Here is a 17865-nt window from a genome sequence, read left to right as displayed (position 1 = left end):
TTGTTATACTAAGTTAACTTAAATGACAGACATTCATTAAATGTCTAGATCATTTCCAAATAGGAAGAAACACTGAAGTATTAATCATTAAACATAAATTTAAGTTTACTTTGACTTCTTTTTTTTTTTTAAGATTTTTAAATTTTTTTTCCCTTTTTCTTCCCAAAGGCCCCCGGTACATAGTTGTATATTCTTCACTGTGGGTCCTTCTAGTTGTGGCATGTGGGACGCTGCCTCAGCATGGTTTGACGAGCAGTACCATGTTGGCACCCAGGATTCGAACCAATGAAACACTGGGCCGCCTGCAGCGGAGCACACGAACTTAACCACTCAGCCACGGGGCCAGCCCCAACTTCTTTTTTTTTTTACAGAGAGACTAAAGATATTTGGGTCTGTTAGTAAACATGTCCTTTGCTACATTTAAAAAATTGAACTATGAGAAAGCATATGCCTCTAGAAATTATGACATGACATATTCATAAATTTACTAATCTACTATAGGATACTAACATATGACACTCACAATTGCTTACTTCCTAATTTTCACTGGAAATTAGGGTTACTAAAGGTTAAAAATTCTGTAAACAAAGTATGCCAGGAAAATAAGATGTATTTGTGGTAGGAGAGGTTTGAGCTATGAAAAATGCATTTCTGCTATAAAAGAAGGAGAGTGGTTTTTAAGGCTATTTAAAGATTGTTTCAAAAAATGGAGGAAAATAAAGGACAAAAACCTAAACCTAAATGGGTATAGGAAGTCAGAGAGAGCGAGAGGAATGGAAGGAGCGGGGAAGAGAGGAAGGGAGGGAGAGAGAGAGAGAAAGAAATCTTATCTTGTGTGGTCAAGCTGGCTAAAATTAAATAGATTTATTATAAGAGTTTTAACAATGAGCTTTACTATCAATAGTGTGCTTATACAAAACTAGAATTTGCTTTTCTTTCTCTGTTAAAAGGACAAAGTTTTCTTGGATTATTGTAAAATATTTTTCTTTACCTATTTAGTAATTTGCCTAGAAGGCAAAGAGTCCACTTTTTTTTTTTAAAGATTTTATTTTTTTCCTTTTTCTCCCCAAAGCCTCCCAGTACATAGTTGTATATTCTTGGTTGTGGGTCCTTCTAGTTGTGGCATGTGGGACACTGCCTCAGCGTGGTTTGATGAGCAGTGCCGTGTCCGCGCCCAGGATTCGAACTGACGAAACACTGGGCCGCCTGCAGCGGAGCGCACGAACTTAACCACTCGGCCACCGGGCCAGCCCCAAGAGTCCACGTTTTATCAAAATAATTTCCTATGCTTCATTGTTGTCTTTATAAGGTCTTTGAAAACTTGGAAAAACTGAGTCTTTTAATATTAAAAGAGCTAAGTTTTTTACAGCTATGTAACTTTTTTTTTAAATAGACACTGATCATTTATTATTCTTTTCCCAGATTATGGAGGTAACACTTATTTGTTGTAGAAATCTTGAAAACCCAGAAAAAGCACAAAAAAGAAAATATAAATTTATCCATTTTCTTGCTTCCCTCTCCGAGATAGCTGCCTTTATCATTTTGATTTATCTTAATAGACTTCTCATCATGCATGCGCACCTCGGCCTTCATCTGGAATCTCTCTCTCCCTAAAGATACAAACAAATTAGATCTCTTTCCAGGTGTGTGCAAAGTCCAATAAGTTTCTGAATATTTCTGCAAGTTCCTCCAGGCCTGGTGGCAGGCGGAGGTGAGGGGAATTTGGAGAGGGCTGTCACATGGCCTCTCTAACTCTGATTTCTTGCCTCTGGAATTCCTGCTGTCTGCTCAGGCAGCCCCTTTGTGATTTACACACATACCACATGTGAGGCTCTTCTGTGCCCAACTTTACCGAAGGTTTGTGAAGTTTCGAGAAGATGGAAAGAGTGATAGAGATTTACTTCACTGCAATATAAACAGCTACAATTGAATATTTAACATCCCTGTTCTTAAATTCCTTTTACAGCTATGTAACTTTTTGTATTTGCCTTCAAAATCTTTTATTGTCATTTTGGTTAAACACGTAACTAAGTCTTGTTTCATAGCAATCTGTGATCCTATTTAATCAAGTGTTCAAACCTTTGATATTTGTTACAAACTTCCCCAAATCAAATTCTAAATAAAGTCTTTTGTCCTCAAACTAATTCTGAGATTTCCCAGAGGGAAAATTTTTCCCTGGAAAAATCTCAAAACAATTTGTTCTCTCACCTTATAAAAAGAGAGATATTAAACTGATTAGATTTATTTAATATGTTAAAATACATGGAAAGCATTATCAAGTGAAAAGTGATACTGCACGTTCTATAGGTTATATTTGTATGGATATATGTTATTAATATAAGTGTACCAGAAATTGTATAAAATTCCAGAAATCTGATGTTCCTGGTATAATGTTATCAGTCATAATTCCAGTTATCATCTTAAAGTGTTGTACATCACGAAAATAATCAAGTATCAAATCAAAATCAAATAATTGTGGGGCCGGCCTGGTGGCATTAGCAGTTAAGTTTGCACGCTCTGCTTCGGCAGCCCAGCGTTCACCGGTTTGGATCCTGGGTGCAGACCAACGCACCGCTTATCAAGCCATGCTGTGGCAGGCGTCCCACATATAAACTAGAGGAAGATGGGCACAGATATTAGCTCAGGGCCAGTCTTCCTCAGCAAAAAGGAAGAGGATTGGCAGCACATGTTAGCTCAGGGCTAATCGTCTTCAAAAAAAAATAATCAAATAATTGCATTTAAGTGAACTCTCATCAGGTCCTTAACCGTGGCCATTTGAAGTCGTTTTGATTCACAGGCAGTTATTGTTTGGCACTGATTCTTCTCTGAAAGCTTTTATGGTCAACTGAAGACAAAAATGTTTCTTCTTCAAGGAAATTTATGAAAAAGACTGACAAGAACTCTGGATTACAGGTTTCTGATAACTTTACGATCATATCACCGAACTGGGTAAGAATTTCCAAACTCTGATGAAAAAACTGATGGATTCATAAAACTGCTAATACAAGATCAAGCAGAACGAAAATCAATTACAGGAGACTGAGTGAACTGATGAGGATGATTATAAGTTTTATGACTTTTTGTTTGAAACATTGCAAGTTCCTTAACGTTTTGTTTTCCAGATTTAACAAACCCGTTTTGTCTTAAGCTATCTGTAACTTACAACAATTTGGTAAAATTATACCTTTGTAAACAAAAGTAAAACACTTATCTTTTTCTCCCTACCTGATCCCTCTGGAATTCAAAAACTCTTATTGAATATTCCTATTTTCATGGCAATATAGTTACTTACACAAATTCAATAAGAATCTGTTCTCCTTGTTACAGGACATATTAGTTATATTGGTTATATTACCAAAGCTTTGACACTAATGTCACATTTGAAATTGGTGGCTGTAGGTCAAATACAACCAGACAGATTTCAGGAACGAAAGTTGACTTTGTGGAGCCAGCGTTTACAAAGCTCTCATAAAATACTGGCCTGGTGCCTGACCTACAGGGTTCCGGGTCTTGCAGATTAGTGCAGGTCTCTTATTGGAACCTCAGGATATCTTGGGGACCTTGAAAAAAAGGAATTCACCCGAGTCTACAGGTATTTCAGGCTAAATCTGATGGCAAGTTCCTGATTTGGCTTCTCAGCCTCAAGGAGCTTTAAAAGTCCAATCTGAGATTCCTTCTGAAAATCTCGGGAAAACAGACTTAAAAAGAGCCCGTATGATCACTCTTCTTGCTACACTTATGTCAATAGTCAAGACAAGTTTAATGAGATTAGACTTATTTTTACAAACAAATTAGTCTTACTTTATCTTTGATAAAAATGAGACTGATTGTAGAGAGAAAAAATTCTATGTTTCAGTAAAAGCTATAACACACCCTTGTGGGCTCTTGAATAGTGCCGCGTTCACTGATTTTGAGTTTTTGCCCTCTTTATAAATTGGCTCCCGCCATTTTGTGCACTTCATCAGTAATTAACATTTCCAGTTTTTTTCCACCTTCCTGACTTGGCATCACTAAAAACTAGGACTGCCCTTTCCCCAAAGCCCTGCAAGCTAAAGCTGAATGGCTTAATGTAAACTTCAAAAACAAAATCACCACAACAGATCACGTGTAAGCGACCTTTGTGCCTGCCACTATATGGGCCGCTCTAAAGGTTCACCGGAATACCCAGTGCCATCAACAAACGCGTTCAAACTGCAAGCCAAAAGTTTCATCAGATTGCCCCCGTCTGCCTTCACTCCGCTCTCTACAGGCTTTGCGCCCAACCTGTAAAAGTCTTCCTCACTGGCTGCCCTCTGGACTCAAAAACTGAGTTTGTAATTCGTTCTGTTAACCTATGTTTCTCTTTTGTTTCCAAAGAAATGCCCCTTATTAAAGACCTGATTGCTCACCATCCAGAGGCCTAACTTAGGTGGGTACCCCACTTCCACCTACACCAATGCCTCCTGAAATGAGCTGCAACTGTCTGACTGAACTGACCTATTCTTAGGATTAAGAGACTGATCCAGCAAAATATGGGGTAATTTGCTTAGATCTGTTCTTTTCCGCTTGTTCTATGTTTTTCTCCCCTTTGCAGATCTCTTACTTCACAACTGGTAACTTGAATTTCTCTCCATGGCCATCAATCGAGCTTTCAATATATGGAACTTCTAGAGAGGTTTCAGATGGGGGAAACAAAGGAGTTCAGGACATGCCACCCCAAAATATGCCACTTTGGCATATTGATTATTTTGAATTACAGGCACTTGAAAAACAGCAGATGCCAGAAGGACGTTCTGACCTTCCTTTTTCATTCTGAAAGCAGGAGATGAAATTCCCATGTGAGAGGTGCTCTCCCTGGACAGGAGGAAGAAACATTCTCATCGCAGAGAGGGGAATCCTCTACCAGGCCTTGCTAAAATAACTCATCTTCCTTTAGTCTGCCGATACATGTTTGTCACTTTTCTATAATTGCCACTCTTTGCTAAGTCTAGTGTCTAAGAATTTAGGCATAGTCACTTCTTCGGGTCTTCATCTTTCTTGTGAGGTCTCCCATGTGCATGGAAATAAAATTCATATGCTTTTCTCCTGCTAATCCGTCTTATGTCAGTCCCAGCTGGAAACTCTAAAACATAAAGGAAAATGTTTCCTCTCCTACACACCAAATGCCATTTTTACTTGGGTATTTGGCAGATATTTTCTCAAAAATGGATGAAGGATGAGCCAGCGCTGATGGCCTAGCGCTTAAAGTTCCGCGCTCACACCCTGGCAGCCTGGGTTCAGTTCCCGGGCGCAGAACCACACGGCTTGTCTGTCAGGAGCCGTGCTGTGGTGGTGGCTCACACAGAACTAGAAGGACTTACAACAGGAATAGACAGCTACGTATTGGGGCTTTGGGGAGGAAACAAATGGATGAAGTTAGCCCTCACTTCAAGGAAAACAACTGAAAGCATTTGTTGCCTATGATGAGATTTGAACTTTCAAGTAAAATTAGAATTTTGCAAAATTTAAGTCCACTATCATGAGCATATACATGTCCATATACAGAATAGTTTAAAGCAGACAAAGTGAATGAAATACAGCCAAACACAACACTTCTAATTCTTAGAGACCTTTCTGATATTAGTGGTGATATAAATAATTATATACATGATATACATAATAATTATAATGAAATGTGTCAACATTTAAAAGATCTGCAATCTTTTCTAAACGACCAAAGCATGTTACAAAAAAAAATTCATGGAAAAAGATCCATTCAAATTACAAAACAGGCCAATAGATTTTTATTCAAAAGAATATGAACAGTTCATTGATATGGTTTCAGATTCCACATTGCAACCAACCTTTAAGACACTACCGCTTGTCAAGTTTGGTGTAGTATCAAAGAAAAATATCCACATGATATGTGGATATTAAATGAAAAGACTATTAGAATACTCCCTTCTCCAATGACATGTTTGTGTGAGGCCAGATTTTCTTCATATATGTCAACCAGAACAACATATTGCAACAGATCGAACGCAGGAGCAGATATGGGACTCCAGCCTTCTTTAAGGTCAGACATCAAGGGATTTGCAACATTGTAAAACAATGCCCTTCTTCTCATTAACTTTTTTTTTGTTTTGGAAAATATAGCTATTTTTCCTTTAAAATGTTTTTTTATGTTAAAATGTAATGGGGTTCTTATCTTTAAATAAATTAATAAGTATTTTAAAATTTTCTGAGTTTTAAGTTCAAATGTAAAAAATATTTATACAAGTTCTTTGGTGTCCTCAATAATATTTAAGAGTGTAAAGGGGTCTTGAGACCAAAAAGTTTGAAAGTTGCTGCTCTGGAGAAACTTTTGCCCATGAGTCCCAGGAGACATACGCAAGAATATTCACACAGTTTCTGCCATAGCCAGACACAGAGCAGAGCCTAATGTCCAACAGCAGAATGAATAAATACATTGTTATATAGTCATACTGCATACTAGTACCCAGCCGTGGAGATGATAAATGATCCATAGCTACACACGAGAACACAGATAAATCACAAAAACAGAATGTTGAGGAGAAAAAGCAAGTAACAGAAGATTTGCAATATGATTCCACTCATACAAAATTCAAAAATATGGAAAGCTAAACAACAAAGCATTCATGAATACAAGCAAATGTAAATAAAAACCAAAGTACCACCACATATCCACCAGAATGACTGAAATGAAAAAAGACTGATGATAGTGAATTTTATAAGATGTGGAGAAACTGGAACTCTCTCATGTCGTTGGTGGGCGTGCATAATGGTGCAACCACTTGCAAAAAAGTCTGGTGATTTCTTAGAAGTAAAATACGCCTACCTTATGACCCAGCAATTCCACTTCTGGGTATTTACCCAAGAGAAACAAAACATATGACTACAAAAAGACCTGCACAAAGGCGTCAATAGCAGCTTAATTCATTATAACCCCAAACTGGAAACAGCTCAGAAATTCATCAGTAAAAGAATGGATGGACAAATTGTGGTATATTCACGTAATGGAATACTACTCAGCAATGGAAAGGAATGAACTGTTGATGCCCACAACAACATGGAGGAATCGCAAAACCATAACGCTGAGTGAAAGAAGCTAGGCATGAAAGACTACATAGTGTATGTTTCCATTTACCTGACACTGTTAAACAGGCGAAACCAATCCGCAGTGGAAAAAAATTAGAAGAATGGGTGCCTCTGGGGGGTGGACTGAGGGACCGACTGGGAAAGGTCCTGTGGGCACTTTCTGGAGTGATGGTAAAGTCCTACGTACCTTGACAGGCAGTCAGGTTGCTGGGGTTGGGCATTTGCTGAAACTCACACACTGATGATTTGTGCATTTCACTGAATGTAAATTACACCTCAAAAGATGAAAAAAGCTCTAAACAATTATTGATCTTTAGTTAATAATACATATGCTGAAGTATTTAGAGGGAAAGAATTATAATTTACCTTGAAATGAATAAAAAATAATACAGACTGATGAACAGATAGAGGAATGGATAGAAAAAAGATAAGTATAGAAAAATGACAATGATAGAACCTTGATGGTGGGTGTATAAGCGTTCACTGGAAAGTGTTTTCAATAAACGATGAGGGGAAAAATAAGCAGTGAAATTTTATAAGAAAAAGCAAGGGAATAATGGTGAGTTTGTGTTTGGGGGAAAGTGTTTTGTGATTCAGATGGGGCGCATAGGGACTTCAAGTTTATTAGAAATGATCTACAGTTGGGCGAGCCCGGTGGCACAGTGGTTAAGTTCACACACTCTGCTTTGGTGGCCTAGGGTTCACCAGTTCGGATCCCAGGTGTGGACCTACACACCACTTATCAAGCCATGCTGTGGTAGGCATCCCACATGTAAAATAGAGGAAGAAGGGCACAGATGTTAGCTCAGGGCCAATCTTCCTCAGCAAGAACAAATAAATAAAAATAAATAAAATGTTCTTTAAAAAAAAAAGGAAATGATCTATTGTTAAACTTAGGAAATGGGGCTGACTCACCGGAGTAGTGGCTAAGTTTACATGCTCCACTTTTGTGGCCCAGAGTTCCCAAGTTCGGATCCCGGGCATGAATCTACACACCACTCATCAAGCCATGCTGTGGTGGCGTCCCACATACAAAGTGGAGGAAGATTGGCACAGATGTTAGCTCAGGGCCAATCTTCCTCACCAAAAAAATTAAAAATAATAAAGAAATTAGAAAAGTTTAAAAAAAACCTGAGGAAATGGATATATAGGAATTGGTTTTATTGCTTTTAAAATTATACATTTATGACCATGAGAGTTATATATATTTAGAGTGATTTATAGACGCTAGGAAGAAAAAAGATCTCTTGCCTTTAGGATTGCTAAGTTGGTGTTGCTGGAGCAGCCTGCAATCACCCCCCAGCCCCAGCCCCATGAGGAAAGGGCCTGGTCTGTGGTAGGGAAAAACGATCCAGCTTACTGAGTACCAGAGACAAGCCTCTGTGTGACACTCAGCAAGACCAGCTGTTGCATGCAGCCATCTCTTCCTTAGATGAACCACTAAGCACCCACCAGCCCACCCTGGAAACATAGGGAGTCTTCCATCTCTCATTTTCTCTGGCCCCAGGTAGGCTCCATCACATTCCTTTTCTGGGGTTGTTATGTGGGTACTGCAAGAAAGAACTCCTCTTGCTGCTGAGGTGGCTAAACTATGAGGACGTGAGTAATGGAGCTACCAGTTGCCATCCTTCCCACTGTGAGAAGAGCCTAGCTGAGCTTGAATCCAATGCACAGAGATAAGCAGGAGAGATAAAGCCTTAATGGTATCACCTGGTCTCCTGGATCCAGCCATTCCTGAGGCCCTGACCAGTTGTGTGAGCCAATACATTCCCTTTTTGCTTAAGCCAGTTTTATTTGGATTCTTTTACTTGCAACTAAGAGTCCTAACTATCAAAAGTCTTCAGTTGCTGAAATGCCGGGTGCCATTTCCATGTCCATAACCCTCCACCCCCCAACAACCAGCCCCACTCACTTGGTGATCTCCTCTAAGGCTGCCTCGGGTAAGGCCATCATCTCCACCAGCAGGGACAGGATCTCAAAGAACAGAGTGTGGGGGTTCGGGGGAGCCATGTCCGTCAGGGCGTTCTGCTCTGGGGACACGGGATGGTGGCTGCCATTACCATTTGGCAGTCCTGGAAGCCCCCACCCCCAGCTGCCTGGCCCCTCCCCCAGCTCTGATGGCCCTGGGCTCATCCCTGCTCACCCACAGAGCAGAAGAAACGCTTGGTGTCTGTCATCACAGCCAGGAAATCTTTGAAGCCCACGTGCCCATCTCCTGTGGAGGCCAAAGGAACAATGGGGTGGGCGGGCATTGCAGCCCCAGCGTGGTCATTAGTATCTACTCATGGGTTTGATTATAAAAGTAACGCATATTCAATGCAGAACGCATGGTGCACACAGGATGGTGGAAAGTAAAAAAGGTGGAAATTAAAATCTCCAGGATTAGAAGCTCCCAGAACTCGGGCCCTGGAGGCAGCCGTCTGGGTTCATATCCCAGGTCCACCACTTACTATCCGTGTGACTTTGGCAAAGTCTCTTAACCCCACTAAGCATTCGTTTTCTCATCTTCAGGGTGAGGATGGCCATAACACCATCTCAGGGGAGATAAAGTGAGGCAGGGCTTGGAACAGGGCCAGGTTTGTAACACGCGCTCCCTAGACGTCAGCAACTGTTGTGCCTACCGTGTGCTAGGCACTGCGTGAGAACACATATGTACCCGTGAGATCCCTACCCCGGCCTTCAAGGCCCTGCAGGACCTGCCTGTTTCCCATCTCCAGCCTCAGTGGGTCCACACTCCCCCAGCGCTAACGTGCTCTCCCACCAGGGGCCATGTGCTTTCCAGTTCCGGGCCTTTGCACATGCTGCTTCCTCTTCCTAGAATTCTCTCCACCCCCCTCCAACTCTTTCACTTAATGCTTCGGCTTAACCATCACTTCCTCAGAGAAGTCAGAGCAGCCCAGGTCGGACCCCTGTCCAACACTCTCATAGCAGTCCTGCACTTCAACCACATACTCGCAAGATCTGGGACTTAACCGGTTTCTGGGAGGAAGGAACTGGGTCTGTTTGGTTCTGCACTGTGTCCTTCGGGCTGAAGACAGGTGGGTCTTAGCACTTGTCCTCTGAATTACTTGCCAAATTAATGGATGGTCTCTAATTAAAACCAGCCTCTGAGGCTGCTTAATACTCTTATCGCCATGTCACAGATGAGGCCTGAGGCACACAGAATAAAGAAGGCAGTTGCCCAGGCTCGTGCCGGGGCTGAGCTGGGGTCAAGTCCTGGCTGGTGTGTGAGGATTCAAGCTTGTACAGTGATGGAGGCGGCAGGGTTGGACACGTGGTGGTCAGGAGCCCAGGCCCCACAGCCCCACTGCTCGTTCCCTGCCTCTGGCCAACCAAACCACGTGTAACTCCACTCACCTCTTCCCTTTGTCCAGGTTATTTCTGCCACCAGGAATACCCCTCTTCTTTCTTCTCTCCCTGCCTAACTCCTGCTTAATCTTTCACAATTTGGCTCTGGCATCACCTCCTCCAGAAAGCCTTCCTTCCTGATCCCTTCCTCCAAGCAACCTTAAGTGCTGCTTCCTTTGATGTCTCTTACTTCTGTGTCACTGGCTATGTGAGCACCCGGAGGACAAGTCTCATGGGTCTAATATATCTCTTCATTCTCGGTGCCCAGCCAGTGATGGGCACACAGTAGGCATTAAATAAATATTTAGTGGGTGAATAATACCAGCAGCTAATGTCTCCTGGATACATTCGGTGTGCACAGCGTTGTGCTCATGTAATCTCCGCAGCAGCCCGGTGAGGTGGGTACCGCTCCCAGCCCCATTTACAAATGGGGAAACTGAGGTTTGGTGAACTTCAGTGACCTGTCCAAGGTCACACAGCTGGTAAAGTGAGTGACCGAGTCATGGAGGAATGTCCAATGAGGCACACAGGAGGGGCTAAAAAGAAGTGATCTCAGAGATCACCTACATCTTGGGGTCAGGAAGTAGGTCTTGGGCATCTCTGGGTCCCCAGAACCTGGCATTGAGTAGGTGCTCAGGGGGCATCAACTTTTGGGGCCAGACCAGCTACGTAATTTGTGGGGCCCAGCACAAAATGAAAATGCGGGACAGGGCCCCTCATTTAAAAATTCTTAAGCATGTCTAGACGGTGACAGCAGAGCATGAAACCAAACTCAGCACCTTTCTGTGCAGAGCCCCATGCAACGAGACAGGTCTCACGCTGCCCTCAGAGCTGGCCCCGCCTGGAACCCAGCGCAAAGCCTCCCGGCTCACCGTCGATATCCGCGCTCATCAGGGCATCCTCCACCTGCGCCGGCATCAGGGAGATACCCACGAGCAGCAAGATGTTTTCCAGGCTCTGTGCGTCCACCTCGCCATGGCCGTTGAAGATCTCAAAGTAGCTTCGGAAGGCTGGGGCGGGGACAGTGTTCGTTCCCACCATTCATCCCATCCCCTCCAACCACCTCCTGCCCAGTGTCCTCTATCACCATGGCCAGGTGGACAGTGCATTCAGGGAGGGCAGAAGAAGGGGCCACTCTGGCCAAGAGGGACTCAGACTATGGGGAGAGGCAGAGCGTGGAAGCAGGACACACCTCCGTTCTTCAGGGTCAGCGTGAGGGGTGGCTGGGTCGACAGTGTGCACAGAGGGAGGGCATGGTGCCCACTCCTCCTCGCAGCATGGGTAAGTGGAGTCACAGGGCCCAGCTGTGAGGACGCTAGAGGGCAAAGGTCACAGTGCAGGATAGATGTTCAGAACTTTCTAATTGTTTGGTGGAGGTGGGATCAGTGGGAAATGGGGACCTGTCCAGGGGAGGCCTTCTCGTCAAATGGTGAGAGATGGTTTAGACATACGGGGACTCTGGAGGACTGCTTCCCGTCCAGCCCGCCTCTACGGAGAACCAAGAGACAGGGCTTGGTTGAGGGAGACGGAAAGGCCCCCAGGGCCAAAAGCACCTTGCAGGCCTTGTGTCCTTCACTCAGAGAGGCGGCTCAGGGGCTGGGAAGAGAACTGGACCCCAAATGAGAAGACCCCGTGTGCATCCTGGCTCCCCTACCCAGTGGTGTGTGAGCTGGGGTCAGCCTCCTAGCCTGCACAGTGGCCCAGCCAAGTACAGATAATCCCCACTGGGCCCCCCGCACAGGGCCGTCAGGGCAGCGGTGTGATCTGTCACTCCCCCCACCCTGGACCTATAAACCCCGAAGGTCTGAGGGCCTGGCCTGGCCTGCCCCCGCGAGGGCCTCCGCTGGCTCAGCTCACCCTCCTCCTGCTTCAGGGTGAGGTGGTCCTCGGCCCTCTCCTCCCAGTTCTGGTGCAGCTTCAGGAGGCAGCGGTCTTCTGGCTCCTGCCTGCAGAGGACAGAACCCAGGCCCGGGTCACACATCCAGCCGCCCGCCCTGCCCCACGCCCAGAGCCAGCGGAGGGCCAGGGAGGAGCCTGGGGGAGGCTTTGAGGGGTCAGGAGCGTCTAAGAGTGACCGGGCGGAGGAGTGAGGCAGAGGCGAGGGGAGACTAGGGAGAGACACCATCGTGGGGAGTTGGAAAGAGAAAGGGGTCTGAAAGGAGAAAGGGGACCTAGATGTGGGAGAGAGCGCGCCGAAATGGAGAGGGACACAGGCGAGGGACAGACAGGTGCAGTGACAAGGCGAGAGTCTGGCAGACAGATGCCAAGGACACAGGGACCCAGGCGTTGACCCGGCACGCCCTTTCGGGGCGCTCCTACCGTGCTCTGGCATAGCTCAGGCTCCTCTGGCAGCTCTGGGGCAAGAATTCTGTCCTTCTCCAGCCCAGGTCCGGGGCAGAAGCTGGCAGAGCCGTGGCGGGCACTGAGGCCAAGACCGGGGCTCCCACAGAGGCAGGGACTGGTCCAGGGGCTGGAGGCCGGGCCCAGGATGGGGCCATGGGAGGGGTCTGAGGAAGGGTCAGAGGCAGGCCCAGGGCTGAGTTGGGCACAGGGGTCGGGGCCCTGGGGGACTTCCAGTTTGGCAGGGCCTGGGCCTTGGTGGCCTTGCGATGCGTGGCCTCCTCCTCCTCCTCCTCCTCCACCTCCAGCAAGCACTTCATGAAGCCCTGGCAGAGGCTCCCAGGGTTCTGGGCCCCTGTGGCCACCGTGGGCTCCTGGGGCTGCTTCTGCACATGGTCCAGCTCCATCCTCTCTCCAGCATCCCTCACCTCCTGGGGACAGGACAGGGGTTGGGGATCGGGGAGGCCTCTGGCCAACTTCTCCCTGCCACCCGCTCTCCAGGGATCCTCACATAGCCCGTTGCTCTCTGGGGCCCTGGAGGATGTTCCCCAAATCTCACATACATCCCACTAGGCTCCCACCCACTCGACCTGGGCTCTGCCCCCTCCCAGCTCTCTGAGCTGTGGGTTTTTTTTTTTTTTTTGAGGAAGATTAGCCCTGAGCTAACTACTGCCAATCCTCCTCTTTTTGCTGAGGAAGACTGGCCCTGAGCTAACATCCATGCCCATCTTCCTCTACTTTATATGTGGGATGCCCACCACAGCATGGCTTTTGCCATTCGGTGCCATGTCCGCACCCGGGATCCGAACCAGCGAACCCTGGGCAGCCGAAGCAGAGCGTGCAAACTTAACCGCTGCGCCACTGGGCCGGCCCCTGAGCTGAGGTCTTGAGTGAGTTACTCCCGGTCCCACCACTCGCGTATTTCCTTCCTTGCCATCAGCACACCCTGCAGTGGCCTCGTCCATGCCTGTTGTTTGCTCAAGTGACCAGAGGTGAGCTCCACGAGGGCAGGACCTTGTCTGTTTCTTTTATCCATATCTACCCAGCAATGAGCACACGGCAGGCGCTCAATACTCATTCATTCAGCAAATCCAGCCACCGCCTGCCTCTGCCCCTCCCACTGCAGGGATGGGCAGTCCCCCCCAACCTCCAATCAGGCCGTGCCACGCAGGCTCCAGCCCAGCCCTTCCTCTCCATCAAAGACGCAGCTCTTGCCCCACACTGGCTCTTCCTGGAGTATCAGCTTTGCTTTCTCTGCCAGATCACTACCACCGGCAGGTCAACACGCTGTGTTATCTCCCTGCCACACAAAATCTCTCCTGACGCTACGAGCACCTCCAGCTGCCACCCGAGTTCTCAGCTCTTCACTGGGGGCAAAATTCCCTGGAAGAGCCCACTGTCTTCCATCCCCTGCTTTCCTCCCGTCGGCCTTCCCCCGCCACTCCCCACGGCTGCTCTTGCAAGGCCCCAGTGAGGTCTCTGCCGCCCCTCAGCAGTGGGAGACGCAGACGACCTCTCCATCCTTCTGGAAATGCTTTCTTCTCGAGACCCCCGCTCTCTCAGTGGCTGCCCCTCCCTGGCCTCCTTTGCTGGCTCTCGCTCCATTTCTAAGTGTTGTGGAGACCCAATGATTTGGCCTCAGACTTCTTCCTGCTCTATGTTCGCTCTCTCCCTAGACCCCGTTTCCATTTTTCTCACATTTACGTATCCAGTCCTGCCTTCTCTGTCCTTCCTAACTCCAGACATCCTCCTTGACATTTCTCCTTGGCTGTTACAACACGACCAAAGCAGAACCTTAGGTTCCTCCCACCTGCTCGTTCCCCAGCGCCACCACCCCCGTTAACGACACCGCCTGTTGCTTGGGCCCCAGACCCGGAGGCCCCTTGGCTTCCTCTTTCTCCCACCTACTTTCCACCCATCCATGCCGCCCACCGGCGAGTCCTGTAGTGCCACCCCCTCGAAATCTGTCAGAGCCATGCCCTTCCCCATCTCTGCTGCTGCCGCCCTGGTCCGAGTCATGCCACCATCTTTTCCAGTGTACCACCACAGTCTCCACCTTGGCCCCCACCCAAGTTCATCATGCCCCCAGCTGCCACATCAGTGTTTCCAGCCTTCACCAGCTCATCTCACTGTCTTGCCTGAAACTCTTCAATGGCTTAGTGTAGACGTAGAATTCATCCAACCCCCTCACCCTGGCCTTCAAGACCCTGCGTGGTCTGCCACCCCCACGCCTCTGACCTCGTCTCCCGCCCTCTCCCGCCCTTGCTTTCTTCCCAAACTCCGGCCTTCCTGCTGGGTGTAGTGTTGACGGCTCATGTTCCACCAGGGCCTGGCCACCTCTGTCCAAAATGCTCTCCTACATCCGTGCACGCCTCAGCCCTGTCTTTCAGGCCTTGACTCAAATGTCACCTCTGGGACCACTGAACGCTCCCTCAGAGAATCCGTCATCCGCCTGCATCCGTCATCCATTGCCCCATCCCTCACGACTCGCTCCACAGCACTGTCACTGTCTACAGAGAAACTGGATTTATTGGTTCACGTGTTAATGGTCTCTCCCCAACCAGATGGTAAGCTCCATTCAGCATTAAGCCCCCAATGTCACTGTGGCGCGTCGGCCTCGATAAATTTGTGTTAACCAATGACTCTGATTATTCCATTTTTCTTTTTTTAAAAATTATAGTTGACATGCAATATTATATTGGTTTCAGGTGTAGTGATCTGACGTTTATATACACTATGAAATGATCACCACGACAAGTCTAGTTACCATCTGTCACCATACAAAGTTATTACAATATTATCAACTACATTCCCTGTGCTGTACATTACGTCCTCGTGACTTATTTATTTTATAACTGGATTTTATTCTCCTTAATCCCCTTCATCAGTTTTGCCCATCCCCCCCACCCTCCCCCTTTTCTCTCCGGTGACCACCAGTTTGTTCTTTGAATCTGAGTCTGTTTCTGTTTGTGTGTGTGTGTGTGTGTTCATTTGTTTTGCTTTTTAGATTCCACATAGAAGCAAATCCCGCAGTGTTTGTCTTATTCCCCTGTTCTTAGTGACATCTGAGGAGATGTGAATACAGCAGCTAGCACAGAGTAAGTGCTCAGGAAACGCAGTGTTGAAAGTAACTACAGTTGATCTTCTGCAGCCCAGAGGGGAGCCCCAACCTTCCGCCACCTAAGACCATTGTTCTCCTGAATTAAGGGCAAATGCTCAATTTCTGTCCGGCTTAAAACAAACAAACATCAAAAGCAGTTCTGGAGCTCCTACTCCATTGTGGTGGGCCAGGTCCCAGGTGGGGACCCCAAGGGGCAGCCATGAGCCCAGTCTGTCGTCGCCTCTCCCGTGGCCCTCAGGGCTGCCAAAGTCCAGGGCCTGTGGCCCCATCTCAGCTGCAGAATTAGAGCCCCGGGAGGCTGGGCGTCTGTTTCGGAACCTCCCCCATTATTCCAGTACCCAGCACTGAGCTTTGCTCCCGGCAGGTGCTCAGCCTGCAGGTGAAGGATGATGCCAAGGCCATGACCTCTTTTCTTGCAGCTTCTCCACCCCTCCACATCTGGACTCCTCCCTCTGCGCTCACGGAGCCCCTTCCACTTGGCACAACGTGTCCCGCGCTTGCTGCTGGACTGACCTCCGTGTAGCTCGTCCTCTGCCACTGCCCTGCGACCCCTCTGACCTTCAGATCCATCCCCACCCGCCATGCGATGCCTCCTCACAGTCACGTGGATACAGGCATGCCTAAGTACCCCGCCCCAGGGTGCTTCCACTCCAGCATTTATCTTAGCCCCACTTTGTGCACAGCACTGGGGGACATTGGGATGCCAAGTCCAACACGTCGCTCCAGCACTGGAGGCCTCACATCACGGCCCAACCTAGCTGTCCACCCGCCTCGTCCATGATACCCAATATTCTTGTGCCACGAGGCCCATCTTTCCATTGTCACCCCTTGCTCCATGTTCATTCCCGACTCTGTACCTTTGCTTGGGCTGGACCAGCTGCCTGGGTGCCCTGGCTACTCCCCAGCTTTGTCCAAATTCCACCCACCCTGCGTGGCCTGATACCAGCCCTCCCCCTCCAGCCAGCCTCCTGGTGGGGACCCCAGGCCTCCCTCGCTGAAGGCCTGCAGCGTTCCCTGTCTGGGATCCCTCGTCTCTGCCTCACACAGCTGGTCCCGCTGGCTCAGACACAATCCCAGGGGCAGGCTGCAGTCCTCTGCTCTGCTTGCCCTTCCCTCCAAGCACAGGCCCTGGCATGTCACATACACTCGGCACATGCTGTGGAATTGAATTGTGCGCTCTCCTATCCCCTCTAGGATCCAGCCCAGGCTGTGCATGTGGCAGGGAGGGAAGAGGAAGGAAATGCACACACAAGGACTATTTCTTATTTCTCCTCTGACTTCTCACCAGCCCAGAGAAATACCTCATACTCTTCCCATCCATTCATTTAGTCGACAAATTCATATTGAGCACCTGCTGTGTGTCAGGCATTGTTTTAGGCGCAGAGAATGGAGTAGTAAGTAAAACAGAGCAGCTGCCCTCAGGGAGTTTATGTTCTAGATAATGAATAAGTCAAGACATTAATAAGATAATGTGAGACAGAGGAAGTACTACAAAGACAATAAAACGGAATAATGTGTTGGAGTGACCAGCCACTGAGATCAGGCGGCCAAGGAAGGTCTGCCGAGAAAGTGACATTTAAGTTGAAACCTGAATGACTCCACGGAGTCAGCCATGAGAGTGTTGCAGGGAGAGTGATGGGCAGAGAGCACAGCAAGTGCAAAGGCCCTGAGGTGGGACTGAGCTGACCATATTCAAGGTATGCAAGTCAGACCAGAGTGGCTGGACATAGGTCCTTGTGATTCTTGGTGAAAATCCCGGGTCTTATTCTAAGAGGATGAGGTTTGGACCAGGGTGGAGGGAAGGGATGGAGTCAGGATTTATTTTGTAGGCAGTGCTAGGAGGGGCTTCCTGATGCATCAGGTGTGGAGGGATTGTGGAGGGAGGAGGAGGAATCAGAGGTGGTCGTGAGCACTTGAGTGCATGGCAGTGTCGTTTGCTGAGACGAGGAAGACCAGGGGAGGAGCAGGGTTGAGGTGGA

At 47.5% G+C, this 17865-nt stretch overlaps 1 protein-coding gene across 1 annotated transcript in view; it reads right to left on the bottom strand.

Annotated features, from left to right (window-relative positions):
- Positions 1-14784, bottom strand: part of LOC106827987 (spermatogenesis-associated protein 21) — a 37074-nt gene extending 22290 nt beyond the window's left edge. Inside the window, exons 1-6 of the mRNA XM_070511424.1 lie at positions 14674-14784; positions 12745-13196; positions 12283-12371; positions 11298-11435; positions 9221-9292; positions 8990-9107 (exon numbers count right to left, since the gene is read on the bottom strand). Coding sequence (XP_070367525.1) covers positions 8990-9107; positions 9221-9292; positions 11298-11435; positions 12283-12371; positions 12745-13196; positions 14674-14784 — 980 coding nt within the window. The remainder of the gene's footprint in view (positions 1-8989; positions 9108-9220; positions 9293-11297; positions 11436-12282; positions 12372-12744; positions 13197-14673) is intronic.
- Positions 14785-17865: the final 3081 nt, after the last annotated feature.

Source organism: Equus asinus, chromosome 5, assembly GCF_041296235.1.
Source record: "Equus asinus isolate D_3611 breed Donkey chromosome 5, EquAss-T2T_v2, whole genome shotgun sequence".
Classification (NCBI taxonomy): domain Eukaryota; kingdom Metazoa; phylum Chordata; class Mammalia; order Perissodactyla; family Equidae; genus Equus; species Equus asinus.
This window is presented reverse-complemented; position numbering and strand designations above follow the sequence as displayed.